The 13,942-nt window shown below is 38.6% G+C and overlaps 2 protein-coding genes across 2 annotated transcripts; one reads left to right on the top strand and one right to left on the bottom strand.

Moving 5' to 3' along the window:
• The first annotated feature begins 89 nt into the window (after positions 1 to 89).
• LOC131787039 (molybdenum cofactor sulfurase) lies at positions 90 to 8,790 on the top strand. Its single transcript, XM_059104110.2, has 11 exons — positions 90 to 272; positions 983 to 1,847; positions 2,835 to 3,111; positions 3,231 to 3,812; positions 4,201 to 4,363; positions 4,636 to 4,726; positions 5,166 to 5,281; positions 5,439 to 5,587; positions 6,639 to 6,746; positions 7,232 to 7,336; positions 7,735 to 8,790. The coding sequence occupies exons 1-11, from the start codon at positions 161 to 163 to the stop codon at positions 7,825 to 7,827; spliced, it is 2,661 nt and encodes an 886-aa protein (XP_058960093.2). The 5' UTR covers positions 90 to 160; the 3' UTR covers positions 7,828 to 8,790.
• On the bottom strand, positions 7,772 to 12,298 carry LOC131787040 (heparan sulfate glucosamine 3-O-sulfotransferase 1-like). Its single transcript, XM_059104111.2, has 2 exons — positions 12,172 to 12,298; positions 7,772 to 9,509 (listed from the first exon to the last, which is right to left on the bottom strand). The coding sequence occupies exon 2, from the start codon at positions 9,467 to 9,469 to the stop codon at positions 8,402 to 8,404; it is 1,068 nt and encodes a 355-aa protein (XP_058960094.2). The 5' UTR covers positions 9,470 to 9,509; positions 12,172 to 12,298; the 3' UTR covers positions 7,772 to 8,401.
• Positions 12,299 to 13,942: the final 1,644 nt, after the last annotated feature.

Here is a 13,942-nt window from a genome sequence, read left to right as displayed (position 1 = left end):
GTTACACTACATATTAATCTGTGCATTGCTTACTACCGCTGACAAATTAGCACCGTAGACTATCTGGGTACACCAGTCGTCATCAAAAACAGAGGTACCGTGCAAAAGTGCTATTCGGCCGAAAGGTACAGACATTACCCGGAAAGATCGGTGACATACAATGCTGAACAAAGAGGCTGAAGAAGATGACTTTATAAATCTCTTCGGGAAACAGTATGGATATGGAAATAAAATTGATCAAATAAGAAAACAAGAATTTAAACGACTGGAAGGTATGGATACTTTACTTATAATTATGTGACTGTTTGCGGGCCATCAAATTATGGAGTTAATTCATAGGAATGCAATTGCTGTTTAATACCCTGTAACATAAGTTTTACGGTTATTTCATGTTCATTACTTCACCAAACTCAACTGAACGCACATCGTGGTATCCAGTTATCAGGGACGAACGAAACTGAACATTATCAAAGAAGGCTTTCGTGGAATCATGGTGTTGCGTAACATAGAGCGCCCATTGACCCCTTGCACAATTTATGACAATCAATGTGGCGCAGCGCCCAATAAATATTTACCTTACAATATGTGTAATATGGTGATTTCTATGTAGGATCTGATTGGTTCTTTATAAGTTTCTCTATTGGGTAATTATTCCACAGTCAAACCTCTCCACAATGACCCTTGGGGGTCATTGTTGAGAGGTGGCTGCTGTGGGGAGATAGGTGTGTAATAAGACACCTGTCTAAGATCCCTGAATCACTCATGTCTATTAGCCTAAGATATTGTTCTTTAAAAGTAGTTAGGAAATGTCGTTGTATCTCAAGACACACCTCCTATAGGATTCTCTATATACTACCCCTGGTGGATACATTCTCCCCTGGGCTGTTTTAAAAAATATTCTTATGCTTGGTGTTGAGGAGAACATGAAGTTATTTTATTATTATTTGAATGAATTAATTAGAACATAATTCATATACCGTAGGTATTACATATCTTGATCATGCTGGGACAACACAGTATCCACAGAGTGTTATTGCAAATGTTTACAGTGACTTGAGTTACAATGTGTATGGAAATCCACACAGTAGGAACCCAAGCAGTCAGCTGTCAAGTGATGTCATTGACCAAGTCCGCACAAGGATTTTAAAACATTTTAATACATCTTCAGAACAACACACTGTGATTTTCACTTCTGGTGCTACTGCTGCATTGAAACTTTTGGCTGAAAGCTTTGATTGGAAGGGAGCCACCAGTGAAGGAAGTGCTCATCAAAGTCATTTTTGTTATCTGCAAGAGAATCACACATCAGTGGTTGGTATGAGAGAAATAGCTGCTTCAAGAGGGGCCCAAATTAGTTCTGTTAATGAAAAAGACTTGGAAGAACAAATCATCTTTACAACAGAAGAGAAAAGGGAGGATTCAGATCTAAAACCATTTGATTCTGGGAGCAATGGTGTCAGAGAGACTGTTGACTGTTGCCACAATTTATTTGCTTTCCCTGCAATGTGTAATTTCTCAGGGAAGAAGTATTCTCTTAAATGGATTTCTCAAGTTAAACAGGGATTGTTAGTCAAAAAGAGTCATTGGTGCCATTGGTGCCATTGGTTTGTTCTTTTGGATGCATCTTCATTTGTGAGCACTTCTCCATTGGACTTAGCATCTTGTCCAGCAGATTATATTCCCATTTCTTTCTACAAGATGTTTGGTTTTCCTACTGGTTTAGGTGCTCTTATTTTAAAGAATAGTAGTTCATATTTACTACAAAAGTGTTATTATGGTGGAGGAACAGTGCAAGCAACAATTACTGATGAAAGGTTTCATATCCTTAAGAACAATCTCACTGAAAAGTAAGTTTATCACATTTTTTTCTTTTTTGTCTCTTTAGCATTTGATACTTAAAGATCTACATGTACATGTATATCTACCAGTACTGTGAAGTCTCACCATAAAACAGGCTGTGGGATACAGTGGAACAGTTATATTTGCACATTATTTGGCTTTCCTTAGTAGCCCCATCATGTGGCAAAGAGAAGATTATTAGGTATTGAATTGTGATTTTGAAATATAACCTCATGTTAGCTTCATGACAGTTAGAGAGTGTTAGAGACAGTGCATGATGTGTCAATTGAGGTACATTTAATTAAATGGCATATATTATCCTCTTTGTTCTTTATGTCTTATAAAGTTATTGCCTCTTTTAATTAAGGTTCTAGAAAATATGTTTTCTCACTACAGCTAGCTAGTTATAATTCCTAGGTGGTGGAGGGAGCGGATTGTTACCTAGTATAAAGTTTCTTGAAGTGTTGTCCATGACAAGTGTTGATAAGCTTCAATCTTTTGTAGTCTCAAATTTCCTTTTGGCAGTTGATATATCAATTGAATGCCAGTTAGTATCCTTTTGGTGATATGTGCAATGCTTTGGGTTAGATTAGAGAATATTTTTTCAGACCAACACAATGAGAGGTTGTCATGGGATTAGATCAGGTTAATAGTACTTCAATATAATTTCAGGATATTGCAGTCCAGCTAATTATTCTTCTGATTTGGTTGCTGGATAAGGAATTGTGAGAAGAGGTGCATCATATCCATCATTTCTATAATTTAATGGGTGAAATTGAAATGAAGGCAAGAGATTCAGGGTTTAAAAATGCCAAGGCAGCACCCAAACTTTCAACCTGAAATTCAGCATTCGTGGGATTTAAAAATTTAACTACCTAAAGATTTAAAGATTACTTTCTTTCTAGTGAGTCTGTTGCCTTATTTGGATATATCAGTTGTATCCTAATTAAGCTGGTAAATGTAATTCATGACAAGAGATTTCTTCAACTTTTCAGGTTTGAAGATGGCACAGTTCCTTTTCTTGAGATCATTGCTTTGCATCATTCCTTTCAATTGTTTGAACAGCTGATAGGATCAATGAAAGATGTGTTGAATCACACCCATAGCATTGCTTTGTATGTGTATGAAAAGATGTCTGCAATGACACATAGTTCTGGAAAATCTGTATGTAAAATTTACTGCGAAACAGACTTTCAGGACAACACAAAGCAGGGCCCTGTTATAAACTTTAACCTGCTAAGAGCAAATGGAGAGTTTGTTGGCTACAGTGAGGTATGCAACAATTATTTGGTATCATTTGCATTTTATTTCCTTTTATTTTCTATACTTTACTTGGGTTTTGTCACTGCTGTAGTGTTTCTAGTTAAATACCTGAGTCATTATCTCTACAGGTAGAAAAGATGGCTAGCCTTTACAATATTCACCTAAGGACAGGCTGTTTTTGTAACATGGGGGCCTGTCAGAAGTATCTGAGCCTTTCCAGTCAGCAAGTGAAGAAAAATTTGTCTGTGGGTCATGTGTGTGGGGATAATATGGATCTCATTGATGGCAAACCCACTGGCTCTGTGAGAATCTCATTTGGTTACATGTCTAACTTTTCAGATGCAAAAGAACTTCTAACATTCATTAGAGAATGCTTCCTGGAGGGTAATTCAAACCACTCTTTACCTGAAAGATCTTTAGATGCAGAGAGATCTGAACATACTGAGTTTCTTTCCAGCTCCATTTTGGTTGAGCAATCTGAAGACTTTGCTTCAAATGCAAATTTTAAAAACATTATGGAGCGGAATTCAACAGTGGCATCAACTGCAAGTCAGAGAGGTACTCCAATTGAAATGTCTATCAGAACTCTGACACCTAATCATTGTGACATGCACACACATGTGCCTCAAGAATGTGGTGATAATCCAAATAACCATCTAAAGTTGGAAAAGATCTGCTTGTATCCAATCAAGTCTTGTGCTGCATTTGAGGTACATGTAATGGTGTCAGTAGTTGAAATTTTTTTAGCTAACCTCTGGTAACCTACCGAAACAACAGTTTAAAGACGGAGATTCATACCCACTGTTCTGTAAGTTCAAGGGACATCCATCCATTTAGCTTGAATTGCTTTAATTCCTCATGGAGGGATTTTGCATCAAACTGTGGATAATTACATCTAAAAAACATGCAAAAGGTGGAAGCGATATCACTCACAATCTGACAAATGTAGATATAGGAAATAACTTGATTTCTCTGAAATTTATACCAAATAATGCCTTTGCAGCTTTGCCCATTTGTAATGGTATTGTCTCCCTGCTTTCTTATTGAAAGTATTTACAGTAACAGCAAGTTAAGTGACATTTGTTATTCTTGTGTCAGGTACATGAGTGGGAAGTTGGTAACAGAGGATTTGTTTTTGATCGTCATTGGATGATTGTGACTGACTCTGGGGTTTGTCTGACACAGAAGAGAGAAGCAAAGATGTGTCTGATAAAACCTCTGTTGGATCTTAGAAATGGAACACTATCAGTCACAGCAACAGGTAAACAGATAGGAACTTAATGCCGATTGTGAGTAGTGGTACTGAGGTTAAATTGCATTTTGGTTGAAATATAGTATCATTTCGACAGAAAGAAAATATATATTTGCAGTGAGTAAACAGGTTGAGAGACTGGTAAAGGAGCTGCATTTGGAGCTTAACCTCCTCATAGTGTCTATGTCGATTTGTGTTCTTTTACCTGTATCTCTAACGAATGCACATAGTTAAAACAATCGATTGCGTTTTGATGTTAAAATGATGTTTGTTTTAATTAGGAATGCCTGATCTAGTGTTACCACTGTACCTATCGTCAGGGAATGATAAAAAGGTTGCAAGATTTTGTCAAAGTAAAGTCTGTGGTGACAGGTAAATCGCAAATTTACCTCCTTTTTACTTGTTTAAGAAAATGTTTGGCGTTTTTCTCTACCATTTTTTTTATAATGCATGTGCAATGTTTTAAGCATTAATAATATCCCAAGTCTACGTAATCAAGACGAAATAAATGTCATGAACCGGCGTTCCTTCGCATGGCATTTTCGGCTTCACTCGCAGTTATTTTTTCTTTTTCTATCTGCAAAAGATGCTGTTACATTGAGCAAATTCGACTGTCTCTTTTCTTTTCTTGGTCATTATGGAAGCTCGTACGGCCTTTTGGTCGGGACCGGTTTGTCAGTGGGTATGACTGGCGTATAATTTGACACTAGCATTTCTCCTTGATCGTTGATCCTGTTCAGTTTTCGTAGAATTTTAAAAGCAGATGGAGGACTGTCCAACTGTTTCATTCAGTGCTCTTTTGATACTCTAGGATCTCAGCTGTGGACTGCGGAGAGAACGCTGCCTCGTGGATGTCAACATTTTTTAACAGAAACTGTCGACTAATTCAACAAGACATGGACGATAGCCGCACTTGTAAACTGGGAGGTAAATATTGATAAACTCCCGTAATCTCAACCTTCAGTAACATTACTGTGTTATCATGTCTATTTTGTGTTATTCTTGTGATTCCTTTAAAAAACTTTGTATATTTGACGGCAAATGTTAACACATTTCCCGAACTGATTATCCCTGTTTGTGATAGGAATGAAACAGCGAGAAGATAACGGAAGTAGGTCTCTTTCTCTTGCTAATGAATCGCAGTTCCTCCTGGTGAACCGGGAAAGTGTCAGTGAACTTCTGAACAATGTTAATCAAGACCAACCTTTAACTCCATCATCTTTGGTTACTGTGGTAAGTTTCTCATGCTACTAAACTGTTGTAGCAAATGGTGATAGTTGTTATCAATAGTAACTTGACTTGATTCCGTACTTGTTGTGCTTGCTCGCAACACCCTCAATCAGTAAAACGTGGTATTGTTGAGTGTCTACTCGACAGGGCTGAACACCTCACGACAAAGCCATCAACTGTAGCCCTAGAGAAGAAACTCTTGTCTTCTGTTCTTGTTTCTAACGGATACCCGCCCTCATTTGTTCGAAAGAGTACAAAGACGAAACCATTTACACCCAAAGAGAAACTCGCTCAAGATTTCGAATCCACTACGGTTCTACCTTATATCAAAGGTGTTTCGGAGGTTCTTCTCCACTGCGGTTCTGCCTTATATCAAATATATATCGGAGGTTCTTTTCCACTGCGGTTCTACCTTATGTTAAAGGTGTATCGGAGATTCTTCGCCTCTGCCTACGAGAACAAGGTTTACGTGTAGTCTTAAAATCAGACACGACACTCAGCTCATCCCAATAACATCAATAGGGATCACGGCGTGGATGACCATGGATCTCATTTGCTGATTAAAAGCAGTATTATGGTCAAAACCATGGAATATATTTTGTAGATAAAAACGACCTCGGTAAGGAAGGTAAGTGTGAACTCGCAGTGCAGACGTCTCAGGAAAAGGGCTATATCTATCTCAAACTAAAAATTACTAAGTAATTTAGTGTTAACAACTGAGTTGAAAACGTAAATTGGCCACCGTAATGGGTAAAAAAGCTGACGTTTCGAGCGTTAGCCCTTCGTTAGCCCTTCGTTAGCCCTTTAGAAGGGTTAACGCTCGAAACGTCAGCCTTTTTACCCTTTACGGTGGCCAATTTACGTTTTCAACTCAGTTGTTAGCACTAAATTAACTGCTATACTCTCCCACTGACGTAGCACCACAGTTTCTTTAGAAACTTACCCCCTTTAAAAATTACTAACACGAAATGGATATCCCAGCCAACGGCCGGGTTGTCCTTCAGTGCACTGTCCTCTCTCTTGATGTTACCTTGATGTTATCTTGCACCTCCAGGTGGAAAAACAAGCCAAAAGGTTTAGACCCAATTTAATTGTAGCTGGTGGAGAGGCGTTCAGGGAAGACTACTGGAAAACTGTGAAAATTGGAAATTTGGTTTTCGAGGTGGGCGAATCTGTATGGTTTTGGTTTTACACTAGTTTTCAAAGAGTTATTATTTTTATCTTCGTCGTACTAGCACTATGTTTGGCTGATTGTTCTTTATCAATATTCAATCCCCGGACTGCCGTGAATGAGGTCAAGAGGAGGTCGAGGGTTCATGCCCCGATCAGACCAACACTTTGGGTCTTTATGTAAGCCGGGAGGATGTGTTCTGTAAATAGTTCGGACGATTTAGTTTTCTCGAATATTGAATGATTCTTGCAAGTATATATCTTTTTTTAATGTGCGATGTAGTCCAATCTTCGCCTGTGTCCCAGCAAGTTCACATGAGCATATAGCTGCTAAATTACTGCCTACTTAAATAGTAAAACAAATATTCAAACAAATAAAGTGGGACATATTTGACAGAAAACAGAAATGAATCGTGGATTGTTAAATTTCCGAGTGGTTTGTTATTGTTGTTTAGTTCTAATTACTGTAATCCTCAGAACAAAGGAAAGTGTAACCGGTGCCAAATGGTGTGTATTGACCAAGAAACTGGAGTCAGGAGCGTTGAACCATTGAAAACACTTGGGAAGATACGAGGATCAAAGGTGTGTGTTGGAAAAAAAAAAATTATTTAAAGCGAATTCGATGCGCCGAATTCCCCCCCCCCCCCCCTCCAACCCCCCATATTCATACAGCACTTCATATGTTCTACTTGTAATCACTTGGCAAATTTTAATGACTCCCCATGCAATTCCCGGAATTTGACTCCATATTGTCTTATTACTATAACCGATACGCTTGCAGTATCCATGATTTCGTCTCAGAAAGTCTCCAAAGACGATTTTCGCTCTCGCGCAAAAAGTTGGCGTTAAATGTTGTGTGTGATGTTTGCCTACAAAGATGATCAGTTTGTTGAAGCCTAACTTGATGTTATCATTACTGATGAATGTGACGCTTTGAATAAGGATAACGCCAGTAAGTTTCGTTACTTCTTCTTTTTCAGATGCCTTTTGGAGTTCACTTGGAACATGTTTCAAACGTACAGCAAAATCCAGCCATTCTTCATTGCGGTGATCTTGTTACTGTTAGCCGTTAGCTCCTGACCTCAACAGCTTCGAACTGATCGACACTAATTTAAAATAGATCAAGCTTTGGTGTGATGATCAAAGTCGTCGATCAACTTTTTCAAAATAAATCTCGTGATTTTGAAATCGCCGTGGAAAAGTTACAGAATTTTCTTTGGATTCAAATCAAACATTGTAGTAAACCATGCCTGGTAAACAAATCCTATACAGTGAAAGAGAATCAACAACAAGAAAAACAACAATGACACTACCAACAACATTAATGCCAGTAGTTGAGAAAAATCACGCCATAAACTTCTCCCATAATTGACGCAGTTTGTGCCGTCTCCAAGCCAGCGGATAAGAGCGTAGCTGCTGAAATTATATTATTATTGGCAGAAAACTTACAGATAAACAAACGAGAGCTTCGCCTAAATCACACAAACAATCCTGAAAACTTATTGCCACGGTTTGTGAATGAACAACACGAATCATGAAATTTCAAGGCTGTGAAATTGATATTTTAAAAAGTAATAATGATTGACTTTATTGCAGAAGTATACTTGCAATATCAGTTAGTGTTTAAGCATGACACTGTTTTGTTTATTACCAATGAAAATCTCTTCCTACTTCTTTATAAAACTCCTCATTGTACGGCCGAAAGTAGTCTTCCAAAAGTTTGCGAATGTCACTTCTAATAGAAGGGTGAGGTCTTCCTTTACTCTCAGACAAACAACCTGAATTCTCTTTTTTCAACTTGAAAGACCTACTAATACAGGGAAAACGTTTGGTTTGATTAATGTAGAAGTTTTCCTTCTTAATAAAGGGTTCGATGTTAAGAAACTTCTCCACAGCTTGCAGTTCCTTGGCTGGGTTAGTAATCAAATCATCTCCGTTGACGAAGTGAAGCTGTGAGATTGGGAAATATTTTAACCAATTTCGTAAATGTTTTACGTAAACACCAATTCTTATTAAACCGATGGAAGTTCTCAGAACCTTTCCTGTTTTATCATTCGTTACATATCTTTCAAACGGCGGTAGAACGCCATGTCTTCTGTGTGTAACCTGCACATAATCCGAAATTGCCCTCTCGACGGGATTACGTACTATCGCAATGAGCTTGACGCTCTTTGACATCCTATAAACCCTCTGAGGAACCTTATCCCTCACAAAGTAAGCTGGCGTTTTCTCAACAATGATGTCACCTTTGTATGACTCTGGCATTTGTTCCCTATACCAGTCCAGTCCCAACTCATAGTTCTTATCGGTATCAAAGAAATGCACTTCCCATGGGCACGCCTTAATTTTTGGGTGGATTTTAAGAAACTCCAGCAGAGCTCTCGTACCTCCTTTCTTGACGCCTATAATTATAGCATTTGGGAGACGTTTTTGTTCAATATGTTTGCTCCTTCCTTTGGAGACGCGTTCATTCCATTGTTCTGTATTCTTTCCTATTGCACTTGAAGACAAACGTCTAGCAGGGTCATCATATTCCAATGACATGGAATTGTTTACATAGCTGTTCACTTCAAATAAGTCATCTCCACCTTTGAAATCCCTGCTTGCAAACCGCGTTTTAGGTTCCTTCAATAAAATACTGTACAAGCAACACAAAAGCAGTCCGGTAAGGGGGAGGCAAATGCAGACCTTTTTCCCGTCTAAACACACTGCCATGCGATAATAACACTTAGGCTGGTTTGCACAGATTGCGTACCTGAATAAAAAAGGGAATGACATTCAGTCGGCAGAAGACGATAGCTTCTGTTTTCACATGTGGTACTAAAGACCTATCATAGGTGACAATGGCCGAGGATTCGAGAGCAGCGTCAACTTACAGCATGTACTTTATTAAATTTAGCAGAGACAACCAGTTCAGAAAAACGATTCAAAATTTCCACGGCCATTTGATATAGTATGCTCTTTGTTTTAACCATCACTTACAGGCGACTTAAGCGAGATAAAATCAAGGCGTAGCTTTTACTGTCTTGAATTCCTGTCTTTCAAAGCCGGATAGGCCTATGGACTGCTTCGTCCTGAAACTTGGGGCTGAGAGAGCGAATCAAGAAAAATAATTCCGTTTTGATTTCCCAAGCGTTCGGCTTTTCTACACTGTTCATTGGTTGCCCACATACACAGCTAATGCTCTTCACACTAGAACTGTGAAGTATCGACGACGCTCTGCTTTCTAACTGGTCGATCGTACCACATCGTATCGCGCGGAAACTTGTTGTAGTGGACTCATGCAAAGTAAGGTGTATCCCCAGAGACGATTTTGGGCTTTTCCAGTTAATATTTGTGTCAGTGCTTCTTTCACTTGTCAAATTATAGACGGACGACACTAAGCTCACGGACAGCGAACGAAAGTTTCTGACGGTACAAACCCACAGCTAGCAGATTTGTTTCAACGCACAGAACAGCCAAATACCCGGCAACTGAAGTTGACCGCGCGAGATCTAGGTGAGAACTCAGTATTAACATGCAAAACAAACATGGCGGCTCGATACGATCGCACAATTATCAGGGTTCTCAATAGATTTTTAAGTAGGAGGTGACCACTGATAAAGTAGGAAGCCTCGTTACCATGTTTCACCGTGAACGCCTGGACTCATCGATCGAGTCCAGAACCGTAAGCAAGTTTCCCGGTTTTGTTTGGATCACAGTCGTGCAAGAAACGGAAGAGAAATTCGGAAACAACTCAAGCAAACTGGCAGAACAAAACAAAGAAAAGAAAAGCGACTTAAACACAAAGTAAGCGGCGATCAATCGCCGGGTGCCGCCTTCTATTGAGAACCCTGATTATTACCTGAAAAGGTGTGTTAAAAAAGTTTAACACAACACAGTTTTAATGCGTTGGAATCCTGGGTTTCCAGCAACTGCGCCCGTAATATTCATAGGCCTTATATGCCTGAAAAAGAGGTCAACCGACCGTTTAACATATCTGTACCTTTCCTAATATTTACTACAGCAAACGATAGTCCGAACCTTGCTCATCGCCTTTTGATGGCTTATAGTGACCTTGAAAAGCGGAAACATAAAAATTTCAAGAAAAACATTACGCTGGCGTGTGCGCCAACCTGACATTGGGCAAAAACCCTATGGAGCCTCCTCAAGACGGACATCTGTACAACAATGCGTTTTGACATTCGAACCTGCTATAAAGTTAAACCTTACACATGTTTTTGTTCTAAACAGATAAATTTCGAGGAGCATAATCAACCTTTAGGAGTGAATATATTTTTTTTTAACATGGAACTGAAACATATAAAATTTTTGCGAGGGAGATTGTTGATGAGGAATAAAATAGATCGTATAATCTTGCAACGAGCTGCCTTTGATTAAAAAGCTGCGGTAAACCTTTGTCAGCCATATATCACAAATCGAAAAAAACGCTCCTAAATATGAAATGTTTAGTTTCTAAAGACCCAATCACGAGATTTGTTTATAATTGTTTTTAAGTCAATGTCTGAAAATAAAAATAATCCGTCTGAAGACAAACATGAAATAGATATACGAATATTATACTCGGTAGCAGCTGGAATATCTTCCTTTTGACGTGGATCATCGTGAAAATCAAAATCCAAGTAATCATAAAATTTCAAAAATAAACTTTCTGGAGACTGAAAATTTAATTGTGGCGAATAACTTGGCACAGAACGATTTGCCAAAACTGACAGTCATTTGAGGGCTGAGAACGAAATCCATTTGGCATCGGGAACATTTCAAATGCTTAAGTCTTCCTTCTATGTTTCAGGAAATTTGCCCCAACACTGCTCGTGCAGTTCTTTTTCGTAATTTTCAATTGCATGTAATAGCATTAACATGCTTCGGAGCAAACAGAAAGGTGGCAACAATGCGCGTTGCGGGTCAAATTTTATTTAAATAAGTCGTAACACGCGACCTCTATACATCAACAACTCAACGAAAATAATCTTCCGCGCGAGAAAAGATTTAAGAAAATAAATGAACTATGACGGATGTATTTTAAAATAACAATTATGTTCAAAAGCGGTTCATCAAGCTTAGTTTACGGTCGAGATAAGCTGAAACGGAAAATTATTCCGTTCCGAACAAAATATCTCTCAAGTAAGCGGGTGCGCAACAAAATACTTCTATGTCCTATGTCTCTCACTACTGTCGCTGCATAGTAGGGTTTGTTGATCAGCAACAATGCTACTTTTGGGAGAAATGGGACGTAAAAATGTTGAAGACCAGCGAGAAAGCGGCTAAGATCAATATTTTCGAGTTGCAGATGATCTTAACATAAACTAAATTCATATTGCACACATCATTCGTTTGTAAGAATTAACTACATGGCAAGGGTAAAAAAAAAGACAAAATTCTTCCTTCATTCATTGTCACAGAAACTAGACACTTACCTCTTCAAATTTATGATTTTTCCAACAGGCCTTCGCCAGATATATCCGGTTTTCTTCTCGCTACACGTATTTCGTCGTAAAGTCGTTGTCCTTAAACGAAACCTAACACCACGAGTTTGATAAGTAACACAAGATGATACGTGACGCGTCAAGAATTCATATCTTATTTCAAACAATTCCTGTGGTGTTTTTTCAAATCACGTAGCCTCGAGTGTTTTTTTTGTCCCAAACTCCTTGCAACCTCACTGATGGACACCTCAAGCACCCACAAAATGGAAACATAAGCAGATTCTTCAAAATCCCACCTTATAAATTAAAATTTTATAGATTAAAAGGTGCAAACAGTTTGTGATGGCTCCCTGAGGGAACAATTCCGTTCATTTTTAAAATCTCCGTGTAAAATCTGGTGTACATCCTTATAGTCCCCCACCCCCCTGGTAGTTCCTTCCGGACCCATCACTCCAGCCCCAAACATTTCGTTGTTTTGCCTGCCTCCAAGATAGTGTGTAATTTTAATAAATCAATGATCCAGACGGGACCAGAAAATCTTAAAGGTGTATCGTTCCGTATTTATTTGATAAAACGCCACCCTCGAATAAACGCCGCATCATCATGCGGCGTTTAGTCGAATAAAAGACACAAAAAGCACACAGTGATTATTTCTTCGATCGCAGTTTGAAATTTGAGTAACTTCTTTTGAATGTCGAGAAAGCATATCCGACATAGGATCTTTATTCAATTTATGTATTGCAGCAGTATTAACATGCAAATTATGAAATTGAGAGAAATATAAAAAATTAGTTTTGAGACAAGCACTAAAACATGTTCCTGTTTTTCAAAATGAAAATGGTCAGTTTGCAAGAAATAAATTGAATTTTAAATGAAGCCACCGTCGAATAAACGCCGCACTCGAATGACGAAAAATTTAATAAACGCTGCAACTCCCCTCTCGGAGACCATAAAACGAGATTTAAGGGCCTGGACGCGATTATTTCATTCTGTGCCAGATTACATGAAGTTATTTTGCAGTTTTGCTCGATTTTCGCTTTTATCAATAAAGGGCAAAATTACTGAGCGCTGATTGGTTGAGAGAGAGGGCATTTTTTTCTTAATCGAGGGCATTTTTAGTAATCAAGAGAGGGCATGATTACCTGTTAATGATTGGCTAATCCGTTGCATTGCTAATCCGTTGCTTCCCAGATAAAAATAGACTGCGCGCGTGATTTTCCTTCGTATAAATTTTGGCCTTTATTGATAAACAAGTAATCCCATGAGACCTCGTACTATTAAGGATTAATTGCACTTGAGTTTTCAAAATTTTCCAAATTGCCCTCGTCGCTTCGCGACTCGGGCAATTTTGGAAAATTTTGAAACTCTCGTGCAATTAATCCTTAATAGTACTTGGCCTCATGTGATTACCTATACAAATTGAGACGAATTTTGAGAGTTTCTTATAAGTTAAACATTTTCAGCGCGGTGATTTAAAAATGGCGGCTCTTAACCCCGATCGCACACTCGATTTTTGCTCCGCAAACGATCAAAGTAATGTGGAAATTCGCTTTGTTGACGAGGATGACTTCCCTCTTATAAACATAATGGAGCATCGAGCCTCTGAAGAAGAATTTTACTCCGATGAATCGCAATCCAGCGAACAGGAGTCCAGTGAGGACTCGGCTGATGAGAGCACACAGGAGGTAATGGAGGTCGTGGAAAGAGAGTGGTCCAGAGAAATTAAACGAAGAAGAGATATTGACTTTAAAGAAAACCCTGG

Source organism: Pocillopora verrucosa, chromosome 10 (assembly GCF_036669915.1).
Source record: "Pocillopora verrucosa isolate sample1 chromosome 10, ASM3666991v2, whole genome shotgun sequence".
Taxonomy (NCBI): domain Eukaryota; kingdom Metazoa; phylum Cnidaria; class Anthozoa; order Scleractinia; family Pocilloporidae; genus Pocillopora; species Pocillopora verrucosa.
This window is presented reverse-complemented; position numbering and strand designations above follow the sequence as displayed.